Genomic DNA, 14,903 nt, shown 5'->3' on the forward strand with positions numbered 1-14,903 from the left:
ATATGGTGGAAAGAAGTCTCATTTGCAATCATAATCTTCCTGTTTTTATATCCACCAAGCATGCTTATAGCTATACTAAACATACATTTGGAAAAACAAACAAAGTAAAAATGCAATTCAGAAACCGCACAAAACCGTTAAATGTCACTTTAGCCTGCAATTTATACAATACCAATCCAAGTAAACAACTTAAAATACATTTAATGAATATCCATTTTTGTAAATATCAAGGCAATAAAACAAAATAAAACTCAACTACAGAGTATGCAATCTACCTTTTTATTTTTCGGAAGTTTAACAAACAGTGTCACATTTATATTCTACGAATCATCATTGACGTAGTCTTCATTGATTGAGATGCTTTCCACTGCTTCCAACGCAATCCTTTGTTATCCTTTTTATTTCCTATATACAGTCCGTTTAGATTAGAGTGATGACAGTCTTTATACCACCAAGCCCCTTTATAAATTTCAGCACAATCACGGCTATCGCTGTCATGATCCTTATCTTTTGTCGAGAAAGCCTGTTTATTATGGTGCTTTAGAGAATCACCTAAAATTATATCAAGATAAAAAGGAAGGTGTATAGATTCGACCATAATTGACGATGACGTAAATGAAAACTAGCAGCTTTAAAATGCCCGTTTGTTCAACCATTTGTAATATCTCTCCAGAGGTTGTGTTTAAAAATTGTCCCCATTCGATAATACGACCAATATTATATCGATTAGTTTTTAAAAGTACCGATGCTTACACATTCATATTATTATATTTGTTTTAAAAAAAAAATTATATACACAAAATCAAGTACTAAATTTTAAAAGATGTAACCAATTAAAAATGTAATTTGGGTTAAATGTGGAATAGAAGACTTGCCTCAAAACATACAGAGTATGTATGCTGTATATCATATTTGTTTATTGTCTTGCACATACTTTTGGCCATTAGTTTTCAAGGTAATTTTTTTTACATTTGTTATGTCTGGACTTTTTTTCAAAGAAAGCCTTGTTATTTTACGAGATTCCCGTGCTTGCATTTCCTATCATGATTTTCTTGATAGAGGGTTGATGTTCACAAGGAAGCTATTAAACCAAGAGTTCCAAATTGTGAAGGTGAAATCGTCCCTTCGTACATTTTACGGACGCCATCACGAGTTCGTTGACCGTTATTGAATAACCGTTTCACAAATGATATCGGATATGTTCCTTACGTCGTAACTACAAGTCCCTTCTCTTTCATGAATGTTACCTACCGAATAAGACTATTTACCGGAATTGGTATCACATAAGCAACACGACGGGTGCCACATGTGGAGCAGGATCTGCTTACCCTTCCGGAGCACCTGAGATCACCCCTAGTTTTTGCATGTTTTGGTGGGGTTCGTGTTGTTCATGTTGTGTCATATGTACTATTGTTTGTCTTTTTCATTTTTAGCCATGGCGTTGTCAGTTTATTTTCGATTTATGAGTTTGACTGTCCCTTTTGTATCTTTCGTCCCTCTTTTACACAGGGGCACTGCCGGTTACAATAATTGTTTGCTATCAACGAATCCTAAATAGTATATGGTTTTGATATGTTTCCGATAGATCTAATTTACTATTTCCTGTTGCATATGTGATTATTTAACGGTTAATCTAGCTATAAAACAAGGTTTACACAGTAATTTCCTCGGTTAGTACACTGTTACTAGTTCAGAAATAAGACAGTTGTTTTTCATTCGTCCGTTAGTTGATATTGTGAAGTGTGTGATTGAGTGATCTTAAAATCAACAACATACAAAACAAATGGTGTACCGTAAGCGTTACATTGGTGTCCTTAACCGATGAGATATTCTGAGCAGTATTCTTAGTTGAGACATGTTTGATAAATCCTTTTACGACTTAAAAATTTCGAAAGCTAGTCCCTTTCTCTCTGTAATTGAGAAAAAAGTAATGTAGCGAAAACTTATTTAGAAAATGCCATAAATTTTACCTGCCGTTCCACTGTAACCCTTCACTGTAAGTCTGTAGTTGGTTGACTTGTCGCCGATGTAGAAGGTAGAATATTTGGCATAGGCTCTGTCGCCATTGAAATCCTCCAGATCGACTCTCAGCTCATAATGTCCTTTAGATGTTAGTTTGTACAGTTTGTCATTACCTTTTATATATAAAGAATGAGAGAAATATTGAGATGAATACCTTATTTGTGTATACTCCCGCTTAAATTCGAATCATTATTTAAATTTATCAAAATTATATGAGAAATTATATATATGACATCACACGACATCTAAAAGCAGAAAAATTTAAAAATACGGACAAATGAAACAGGACAGCTAAACTAGGAATAAATGCATTTATATGATGAAGTCGATTGTTTCAGTTTTTTTTTACGTCAGGAACCTCAAATAAGTTATTGGTATTTTTCATTTAAAGGATATGTTTTGTTGCATGTGTGATGAACCTTGTTTTATTACAAATATGTTCGAAAAGTTTGATTTTTTAATTTTACAATATAAGCATCTTGCATTTTGCCAGCACTTCAATAATTTCGATAGATTCCATGTACTAGTTCATGCATTTGTTTAAAAAAATCAACATAAAAACAACATTGATAATGTATGTTTCGACCTCGAACTCGATTCAAGTCGGAGAACGTGTTTCACATTCTGATTTATTTAAATGAAAGCACTCACCTAACCAGAATTCCGTCCTCAGATTACCAAATCCCTTTGCATATTCTTCCCATCCCCGATAGAAATCTACTTTACCGTCTTGCCTACGCTGAAAAACCTAGAGTTCAAAATATATATGTACATTTTGTATGAATCATAAATTAATTTGCTGTATACAATTCATGTATATGATGTAACTGAATGAATAAAAAAAAACGAATATTGAATATGAGATATGCGCATATGTGCATATTAATTATCAGTCTAAAGTTTCTAAAAATTATACAGTGAGGTCTACAATAGCATTCACATGAGAATACTATTATCATAAAGCAACAATTTAATGCGTTGGTCTTATAATTTTTTAACAACTTCCTCCATTTATTTTACAATATTTTTACCGTCCATCGTCCGCCATCCGTCTTCATATCACAGTACGCCTTAAATCCAGCGCCACCAGCCGGGAAGATTTTGTACACCCCGCTTTTATCATGTTTTCGGTGTAAATCCGAGCAGTCCTGAATTTTGTTTTCTAAAATAGCATAGACACTATATTAGAGTATAATAATTTACTTAGGTTTAAATAAGATAGAAGATAACATATTACAATTGTTTTTCTCCAATCGCAACACTAGTAGCATTTTCGAGAAACAGATAATGGCCTAATTATTTTCGAAATAAATCCTTGTTAGAATACAATCAAAAATGAATCTGCCAACATGTATCAGTAACACGTTGTTTTTCTTTTTGTCAATTTGTTCTGATCAACTTTTTTCTTTCAATTCTACACAGAATGTTACATATCTCATTGAAATCTTTAAATGACGTTAATGTTCATTTACTGCAAATAATAATATTGTACTTTTGCATTGGTAGATGGAAAGTTAAGGGCATACGATACAGTTACAGGGGAGGTAATGACGTTGCTAACGTAAATTGTTATTTTCGCGACGTCAAACGGTGATATCGGGAAAAGATGCAGTTTTCGGCTAATTTTAAGCATTCAAACTGATTTAACTTGAAAACGAGTTCATGGACCCCCCTTTTCAAAAATGACATGTGGTTTGATTACGTAAGAAGATTATGTGTACAAATTTTTATGAAAACGTAAATAGTGCAATTTTTTTAAATTTGATAAATATACAGCCAAAAATCACGTTTTTTTTCCTACATTCATGATCATTTGATAAATTTGAGTTATTTGTAAAAATAAAATGTACAATTTTTTGCAATATTTATATAACACACAAATTACAAATAATTTAACAAAAAAAAACAGATCGTGTTTATCTTTTAAAACAAAAAAGTTATGTATTTCTATCGAAAGGAAAAATATGTCCACAAAATTAATCCGTATTTTGAGGAAATATCTGAAATTTGAACCTCAATTTACTCAAAAAGTAGCACATGCAGGTATATTTTTGATAACATATTTGATTTGATCAATTTTAAAATCGCCTTTATGCAAATTTTCATCAACTTGTAAATACAGGATAAAAACTGTATCGTATGCCCTTAAAACAAAGCTGTTTAGCAATAAGGAATATCGGGAAGACACTCATAACACTCTTTGATAATTTTCCTTACTTAATTTCGATAATGAGTAGCATACTGTCATTAAGTGCTCATGTTACTGAGTGCCTTATTGTGACCTTAAGAAGTAAAACCACGTAAAATTTACCCATCAACATAGAATATAGGATTTTTTCATATAATTGGTTTTTTAAATACTTATGTGTACAAAATAGCGGAATATTCCTAGTTTATATTAACTGATAGAGCATTCACTTTGAAAAGGAGGCTCTATACATATCATATACTTGAAGCTAAATTTTAACTAATTTAGTTAAATGCAAAAGAGTGTTACCCGAAGGCAGCAAAGATCTGTATCTACCAGTTGCCAATATGCTAAGTACTCGTTCAGCCGTTTTCCCATAAAAACAAACACCTTAAACATATGAATCAATTTAGTGAAAACATGATAATATAAAAAAAATATAGTTAAAGGAAAAACAATGTTAACAATGCAACAAAGTAATAAATTGACAATTCATATGGAAATACACACATAAGTTTCACTACATTATAGTTACCAGACTCAGAAGTTGATGTTAGAAGATTTCTATCGGCATTTGCTATCGTAATCACCACTACCAATACACACATAGACAACAGTATAAACGGTGTATGTATAATAGATTGTAACATGTTGAACGCCGCATGCTTACAATCGAAACTAGAATACTATTTGTACCTAGAAATATTATAACAGTTGCGTGACTAATTATCGTAACAGATTGGAGTGTTTAATATTTCTCAGAACAGTATCATGTTTTTACGAATTTATATTACTTCCTTGTCTGTTTATAGGAATGGCATAGAGTGTGTCTTCGTCCTTTGATCTGACGATTTTGAATACCTTCTGGTCTATAACTTTTAATTGAATTTTAGAAGAAGACTCTTTTAACTTGGACATTGCTGTTTTTCTTTTTTTGTCTTGCAATGTCTTAGTGACAGCTGTATGTACATTAGCCTACTTAGACCATATTTTTTTTGTTAAAGTCAACAGCCATCCTGTTGGAAGCTACATAATTGGTTTGATTGTCTACTTCAATTTTTCGACATACTGTCAAGACATATATAGGTATGCTGATTTTGTTTATCTGTATGTATATTTCTTCAACGATAATCGTTACTGGAGATATACTTTTATATATTCAAACTCTGTATAACGATGATTTTGACCTGATTTCGATCAATATAGTAATAAAGAACATGAAAGTATATTAGATTTTCATTGTTTCAGATGAGTCTTCAAAGTTGAAAAGAAACCAACGTGTTTTTCTGGATTCCACATTCCAAATAGCTCCTTCTGATGTTTGTCTGTGTAAATAAAGGTGACATTACTGTGCCGATTTTCAGATGAATTATCACATATGTTTCACGCCCTTGAAAAAGGAATCCACCCTTATGACGCATTCATAAACCTAGTAAAGCATAAACAATTGGTTATAAAGATATATAAGTTACGTGTACAAAACAGTCAAACTCTTATTATTTCAACGCATCTGGCCGTTGGATTCAACTTATTACTCTCTTATGTTTATATATAAGGAGGTTATGAAAATGTAGTATGATTGTCATTACGAAAACCTTACGGAGGCAAAATATCGCAGATCACTTCACAGACTTTAACAATTAGCAAATCAATACCGTATGATTAGGTATAAATGAAATTGCCATTGAAAAATGTATATATTTAAAAAATAAAAAAATAAAAATACAACTGTCTGATTGATGCATAAAACAATTGTCAAAAATAATTATGATATAACGATCGACCACCGTCAACTGATCAGTAGGCTCCTTGAATAGAACAGCAACATACATATCGTATCAGAATGTAAAAGAGGGACGAAATATATCAGAAGGACTCAACAAATTAACAACACCATGGCTAAAAATGAAAAAGACAAACAGACAAATAATAGTACACATGACACAACATAGAAAACTAAAGATTAAGCAACAAGAATCCCACCAAAAATTTATGGTGATCTCAGGTGCTCCGGTAGGGTAAGCAGATCCTGCTCGACATGTGGCAACCGTCGTGTTGCTTATTTGATTAAAAACCCGATTCATATTCTAATAGTTATCAAAGGTACTAGGATTATAATTTAGTACGCCAGACGCGTGTTTCGTCTACATAAAGACTCATCAGTGACGCTCAGATAAAAAAAGTTACTAATACGGTAAGTCACATTCATGAAAATAAACTCATCATAGATACCAGGACTAAATTTTATATTACGCCAGACGCGCGTTCCGTCTACAAAAGACTCATCAGTGACGCTCGAATCCAAAAAAGTTAAAAAGGCCAAATAAATTACGAAGTTGAAGAGCATTGAGGACCAAAATTCCTTAAAAAAGTTTTGCCAAAAACAGCTCAGGTAATCTATGCCTGAGGTAGAAAAGCCTTAGTATTTCAAAAAATTCAAAATTTTGTAAACAGTTAATTTATAAATATAACAATATCAATGATAATTCATGTCAGTACAAACAAACCGTGCTGACTACTGGGCTAGTGATACCCTCGGGGAAATAAATCTGGAGAAGGGGGTTAAAGTACGACGTACGGAACATATCCGATATCATCTGAGAAACGGTCAACCAACTCGTGATGGCGTCCGTAAATCTTACGAGGGGATGATTTCAACTGCACCATTTGGGACTCTTGGTTTAATAGCTTCCTTCTGAGCAGCAAATCTCTATCAAGGAAATGATAGGAAATACAAGCACGGGAATATCGTATCAATTGGGAGATATATATTCCGTATGCAGGCGCTACCTGAATGTTGCTACTTACAAATGGAAAGTTTTCAATTGTGAAGCTGAAATCATCTCTTTTGTCGTAAAATTTTGTTTTCAATCGATCCTTATTGTCAATTTCTAGATGTAAGTCTAGATATCAGGCCGACTTAATAGTATCTGGTGTCTCTTTTATCTCTAATTCGATGGGATAGATCATAGGTGGAACATCATCTATATAACGGAAAGTAAAGTTAAAGGACATTGCTACCTTTTTATCTTTCTTCATAAGAAGTTCCTGTATAAATGCAGCCTTATTATAATAAAGAAAAAAGTCGACAAGAAGCGGGCACAATTGGTTCCCATTGGAATGCCAACGGTCAGTTGAAAAACACGTCCTCTAAACGTAACTTGTTTTTAACCGCCTAAAAAATTAAAAAAAAAGAACTGTCAAAAAATGTAAAGACACGGACAGCTAGTTCAAAGCCAATAACAACTAAAAAAATCATGCATCTAAGACTAAAGATGTTTACATTACTTTGCTGTAGCATATGATATAAATTACGTTAAACCTTTTGTTAATATTTCTTTTTAGATAACAAGCTTTTCAAATTACTGTTACACATTAAAAGTGTATTAATTAAGGAACTTACGAAGCAGAAAACAAATGCTAAATCCTTCTTTCATATAGGCACTTGAAAATTAGGCGGTCGATGGTTTTCTCTGCATTTTTAATACCTTTGACATTAGCACATTGCTCCTTCCAAAAACTATAAAAAAAAAATAACAAGGATTTTTATAAGATTTCAAAAAGGCAATTTAAACACTATAAAAATGATGAAAACAAAAGCAGAGGTAAGCTGAAAAATGTTTTGTTGATTCTACATGGATAAAACTAAAGTATTTCAACATAAATTAAACAATTACTCTTGTCAATTCATTAAAGGTGACATATTTCGGCTTTAATATTGATTTACCTATAGGGTCTTTGCATAGGAAATGAACACATTTATGTATATATCATTATCATTTTGTTAAGTTCCTTTTCCCCCCTAATCTTACATTGAACTCGGACAATGCATGGACCACTTATCTTTACTTCAATCCCGTTCCCTTTTCACGAATGTGACCTATCGCATTTAACTTCTCACCTGTTTTGTACTAACAAGATCAATATGTCTAGTGCAACATGTACGTGGAACAGCTTTACCTTCCGAAGTACCGGACATCAACCCCCATATATACATTATAATGTATCAGCATTTAGTGTGTATGCTATATAAGCTGACATATAAATAACCATCAAAGACTTCCGATAGTCATTCGATCCGTCATAAACAAACATATACATATGAAAAGACTAAGCACGTGAGGTTATATTTTTAAGGTATGTTTGATTTTATGCTATACATTTGACAATTATTAAGCATGTTTAACATTGATGTGTTATAGGTAGCTAGTTTGCTGTTCATGATTTATATGTATTACAAACATTATAATAATAACATAAAGAAATGAAAACAATAAAAAATATACAAAAAAAACCTAACACATTATTTTGTTTGTTCGTAAAACCGTTGATAAATCATCTAAAATCAAGCACTTGTTGCGAGGACATTCGCCTTCTTGAGTCATTTTTCTTATGATTTGTTTTAGGGATTATTTTCATGTCACTGTGTTGGGAAAAGTAAAATCAGAAAAATACTGAACGTTGGGGAAAAATCACGAAGGGAAAGTCCCTAATCAAATGGCAAAGTCAAAATCTCAAACACATCAAACGAATGGATAACAACTGTCCAATTCCGGACTATTATTTATTACTTTCTTTACTAGAGACTACTTATACAGGACCGGAACCGCAATTGATATAAATTCAAGGTCATATATTGTTGGGAAAGTTAGTTCTGAAAATCATATATATATATATTATAGTTATGGTCAACTGAAAGGAAAATATTACAAGACTTAGATGAAAAAAGGCCCATTCCTCTAACAGTTACAGCCAATCAACAAATCCTATTCTTTGGTGTCTTTGATGTGGCTTTCCGATAAAGTGGCAATATTTATGTTTATAGTTATTTTAATGATAAACGCTGGTAACTTATCATACACAAGGATATGTTCCTAGAATAAACTTCCTCAAACATCCTCATAACCATAATGACCATACATTTGGAAAGACAAACAGAGGATTGGAAGCCGTAAAAAAAACCCATTCAGAACAGTTTATTGTCTCTTAGCCTGCTTAAGTTACCATATGCTGAATACCAACCAGGTTAACATCTTTAAACAATGTATACCTATAACGTATACTTTATTACCATAAAAAAGGAAAAACTATAGATTATTAAATCTACATTTATTTTTCAAGAATGAAAGCATTACAGTTATACTCGACGAACCATCATCGACGTAGTCTTCATGACCTGTTCGCCGTCTTTCCAATAGCGCCAACGCATTCCCTTGTTATCAGATTGATTTCCTAGATACAGTCCGTTCAGATTAGAGTGATAACAGTCTTTATACCACCAACCTCCTTTATAAAGTTCTGCACAATCACTTCTGTCGCTGTCATTATCCTTATCTTTTGTCGAGAAAGCCTGTTTATAATGATACTTTAGAGAATCACCTTTTTTTTTTTTTTATAAAAATAAACATATTTAGAATCTTCAATAATGGAATGATATATTGTCTATATAGTTATATATACCAAGTACTAGATTTTGTAAAGAAATAAATTAAATTAAAAACGTTTGTATAGTTTATTACGAGAAATTATTATTTAAAACCTTCGTTATAGTTGTGCTATATATAGTATTTGTTTTTCGTTTATTGTTTTGTAAATAAACAAGGCAGTCAGTCTTCTCTATTAAGATACTCTATATTTCTTATGTCTGGGACTTTTCAAATATGCTTTTACACAAAATACCATTCTTTTCCACAATTATTTCACTTTGAAAAAAAACTCAAAAAAATTTAATTGCTTCATAATTCTTTTATCTGAAATAATATATTTTAAAGTTGTTCATTAACTTATTTTTACGTATGCATGCCAAGTCGGGAGCGTGACAGATGTTTTCAATTCGCTCCATTGGTTAATATAGTCGAGCGTTTTATTTTGTGAGGTTTTTCGGAGTTTGCCCTTTTAAATTTACCTAGGAGTTTGAAATTTTTATTAAAACCTTTTTACACTGTTTCTTTAATTAATTTTTTTTAGTCATGAACACCAGTTCCCTTCACATCAACAATTCTCAAGATCATATGTCTTTCTGATTGATGCAAAATTCATTTTTCTGTTTATCATTTTCTATTATGAAGTTTTGATACAAAATACTAAATCGTAAACGTCAATTTAACATTTGTCATTTCATAGGATGTAGATTTTAATGATATACCATATTACGAAGGGTCTATGGTGAAATCATAATCGTTGATCTGTATTCTTTGCTATATGTCTTCCGGTATGCTACGAACCAACACAAATAAAAAAAAATGATAACTCGGAGGACAAAAACAAACAATAAACGAAAAACAAAAAAGTGGTTCCATCGAAATGTGAAAACATTTCATGACTTTTTGTTTCTGTTTTATACGTTTTCACAAATTGAACAAAGCATATTGTGACCGAACTATCGAAGTTGTCCTGAGACTTGGACCAAATTGATGAAATTTTGACTAAATTACGACATATCTGATAACACTTCGAATCTTAAGACGGCGAAAAAGAACCAAAAAAGTTAATAACAGAACAAATAAAAAATCGAGAAAAAAATTTATAAAATTAAAACTCATCAAAACAAACCCATCCATATAATAAGTACGATATTATTAATGTTGTTAATGGGTATAGAAAAAAATGGCAGAATGTTCTTATACTTTGCAAAAAATAAGATTTTACTATGCTTAAAAAAAAAAAAAACATTATACAAAATTTGGTAACTGCGCTTTTTATCAAGGGACGAGTACATTAATTGCTTGATAAACGAATTAGGTATAGACAATTCACTTGGAAACTCAACATATACCCTCACGACACTTACCAAAGAGGAAATCCTGGATAATCATAGGTCTGTTCTTTGTTCCTTTGGTATGTCAACCAAAGATGAAGAACTGGATCTTCCATCACTGTATTGGATACCTAAACTACATAAGTGTCCTTACAAACAACGGTATATTGCTGGGTCTTCCAAGTGCTCCACGAAACCTCTTTCTAAATTATTAACATCTATTTTATCAGCAATCAAAGACGGGCTTCAAAGTTATTGTGAAACTGCCTATTCTAGAGGTGGCGTGAATCAGATGTGGATACTTAAAAATTCCAAAGATCTTTTAGAGTACATACAATCTAACTCTCTTTCATCTTGTAACAGTATTAAAACATTTGACTTTTCTACTCTTTATACAAGTATTCCACATTTTAAACTAAAAGACAAATTGAAAGAGTTGGTATTACTTTGCTTCATAAAAAAGAATGGCCAACGTAGATACAAGTATCTTGTCTTAGGGAGGGATAAATCATACTTTGTAAAGAATCACTCTGATTCAAACAAAAAATTCTCTGAAACCGATATTATCAAGATGCTTGATTTCTTGATTGACAACATATTTGTAACGTTCGGAGGACGTGTTTTTCAACAGACTGTCGGCATCCCAATGGGAACAAACTGTGCCCCTCTACTTGCCGACTTGTTTCTTTATTATTATGAGGCTGACTTCATGCAGGAACTTCTTAGGAAGAAAGATAAGAAGTTAGCAATATCCTTTAACTCCACTTTCCGCTATATAGATGACGTTCTTTCACTAAACAATTCAAAATTTGGTGACTATGTGGAACGCATCTATCCCATCGAATTGGAGATAAAGGATACTACAGATACAGTTAAGTCGGCTTCATATCTTGACTTACATCTAGAAATTGACAATGAGGGTCGATTGAAAACTAAACTTTACGACAAAAGAGATGATTTCAGCTTTCCAATTGTGAACTTTCCATTTCTAAGTAGCAACATTCCAGCAGCACCTGCATACGGGGTATATATCTCCCAATTGATACGATATTCCCGTGCTTGCATTTCCTATCATGATTTTCTTGATAGAGGGTTACTGCTCACAAGGAAGCTATTAAACCAAGAGTTCCAAATGGTGAAGTTGAAATCATCCCTTCGTAAATTTTACGGACGCCATCACGAGTTGGTTGACCGTTATGAAATAACCGTTTCACAAATGATATCGGATATGTTCCTTACGTCGTAACTACAATCCCCTTCCCTTTCATGAATGTGACCTACCGAATTAGACTATTTACCGGATTTGTAATCACATAAACAACACGACGGGTGCCACATGTGGAGCAGGATCTGCTTACCCTTCCGGAGCACCTGAGATCACTCCTAGTTTTTGGTGGGGTTCGTGTTGTTTATTCTTTAGTTTTCTATGTTGTGTCATGTATACTATTGTTTTTCTGTTTGTCTTTTTCATTTTTAGCCATGGCGTTGTCAGTTTGTTTTAGATTTATGAGTTTGACTGTCCCTTTGGTATCTTTCGTCCCTCTTCTTTTACTGCAGACTTACAGTTAATGGTTATACAGTCAGGAGTCTACTTCGTCAAAATTATCTCCCCATTACGCCAGTTCATTTTCACAATCGTAGAAATGGAAGCCATTGTAGGGATGACGCGCTACCAATATTGCTCTTTGACTTTTACAGACAAAAACGATGTTATTTGGGGCTTTGTCTGCGGGGACAACAACATATTTATCATGGAGGTCGGATAAGTGTTTAGCAACATTTGGGTCTTTAAAGATTGACGTAGCATGGGCATTGATGGACCCATTCAGTTTCTTGATTCTGATTTGTATTAACGACCTCACTGCCTTAATCTATTCGGATAGAGTGTCTACGTCTTCCTTTTCACGTTTAGCCCTTTGCCTGGCATAATCCTCGACTGAGTCCATCAAAATTTTAAAGTTGTATTTCCAATTGATGGATTTAGGCTCACGATATTTCGGACCTTTCGATAACACATTTCGTAGAGAAGTGTTATTAACAATGTTAAGGTCACCGGTAATAACGTGGCCAGCAGGATTATATATGAATTGGGAACTAGCACAAGTGCAATCAGGAGGTTTAGACTTGAAGTCGTCAATATCGAGATTCTGCAAAACGCGTTTGTAATTGAAAATTTTAGTTGCAATAGGTTTGGTATAGGTATAAGAAATTATTGGTACAGACTGGTCTTTGAAATAAGGAGGTATTTTCGATTGAACTAATTTATGATGACCTGTTGCCAATGTAAAAGGTAGAATATTTGGCATATGCTCTATCGCCATTAAAATCCTCCAGGTTGACTCGGAGCTCATACTGTCCTCGTGATGTTAGTGTATATAGCTTATCATTACCTTATTATATTCAAAATGACAAAGAAAGGAGATAAATATTAAGATGAGTACTAAAATTCATTATTATGTTTCCTCTTTTTTTGAATCAACAAACATTATCTAAAATTATCATTATGATATAATTAACACTAATAAAATTGGAAAAACAGAACAATAGAAAAATAACGATTATACCAAGTAGGCTAGCTTCAATAGAAATGAATGCATTGATACGACGATATAGTCGTTTCAACTGTTAAGATTAAAACGATTTTCCCCGTTCTTTTTATTTAAAAAGATTCGAATAAGTTGTTAGGTTTTTATACTTTCCAAATAAAGAGCTTAAATTGTGATGCATTTGTGAAGAATGGTGTTAACAAAATATGAGTGGTATTTTGAACAGTTGTTGATTTAATGTACCATATAAACATTGTAGAGTTTGGTCAGTACGTTTTGATTTCATCAGACTTTAAGTACATGATAATGTTTTAGATAGTAAAAAAAACCAGCATTCAATTTAATCACATGTATCTTTCTTATTCTTAATGCAAGTGAAAAGCATTATTCTTGGGTTTTTTTTGGTGAAAACCTAAAATTTTAAATATTGTTAGGTAGCTCTCAAAGATGTAGCTATAAGAAATGTAAGATAATTTGGAAAACAGAATGTTAGTTCTGCATTACCTGTATAAGACAAATACACACACACACACACACACACATATATATATATATTTTATATGGCCTTCCAAATACCGTTGAAGAGACATGTATTGTCGAAATCCGGTTCTGGTGTACAAAAAAAATATTGACACCTTATGTTTGTGGCATGACGTGGCCACAAATCAATTGTTTTCTGTTCAGTATTAAATTTATATTAAGATCCGTTTTGTTACATCTTGTGTTCAATTTTATTTGGCAATCGCCAATGGCAGTCAGCAGGGTAGAAGAACATCAGTTGTTCGACCTGTTATTCAAATGCGTTTTATTTAAATATACTTTTTCACTTTTTTGGTCTTTTGGAAAATGTTGTTTGTGCTGTATTTAGACCCTTCTACAACGTAATTTGTTTTAAATGCACACGTATAAAAATTGCGATATTTTCAATTCAGACTCGTTTATATATATAAGGTGTACACATATGAAAACGAAATATATCAGGCTATTAATTTGTTAAACCAGGCACACGTTTCGTCTACATAAGACTCACCAGTAGCGTTCGATTCAAAAATAATCTGAGGGTTAAATCAAATAAAAATGCTTAGTATTAAAATCCTTATAATTTACCACCGTATTGATCAAATAATTATGTTTTTCAAGATTCAACGTTTTGAGGATTTTCCAGGCAGTTAACAGTTGGGTTTAGTTTACACATTAAAAAATAAGAGAATAGCAGAAGCCGGAACATTTAATTTCACCGTCATTTATTTCGATGATGATTTTTTTTAAACAAAACCTTTCGGATTGGGTTCTAGAACTAGAAATAAAAGAAACTACAGACATGGCTACCTTTGCCTCATGTTTAGGCGTTTATCTTGAATTTAACACAAGCGGTCATCTAACATCTAAT

The 14,903-nt window shown here is 32.5% G+C and overlaps 1 protein-coding gene across 1 annotated transcript; it reads right to left on the minus strand.

Moving 5' to 3' along the window:
- Positions 1-265: 265 nt before the first annotated feature.
- LOC143074659 (ryncolin-2-like) lies at positions 266-4,864 on the minus strand. The gene is made up of 6 exons (XM_076250007.1): positions 4,746-4,864; positions 4,520-4,600; positions 3,054-3,184; positions 2,674-2,770; positions 1,971-2,135; positions 266-552 (listed from the first exon to the last, which is right to left on the minus strand). Exons 1-6 carry the CDS (start codon positions 4,858-4,860, stop codon positions 314-316), a joined length of 828 nt encoding a protein of 275 aa, XP_076106122.1. The 5' UTR covers positions 4,861-4,864; the 3' UTR covers positions 266-313.
- Positions 4,865-14,903: the final 10,039 nt, after the last annotated feature.

Source organism: Mytilus galloprovincialis, chromosome 5, assembly GCF_965363235.1.
Source record: "Mytilus galloprovincialis chromosome 5, xbMytGall1.hap1.1, whole genome shotgun sequence".
Lineage (NCBI taxonomy): Eukaryota > Metazoa > Mollusca > Bivalvia > Mytilida > Mytilidae > Mytilus > Mytilus galloprovincialis.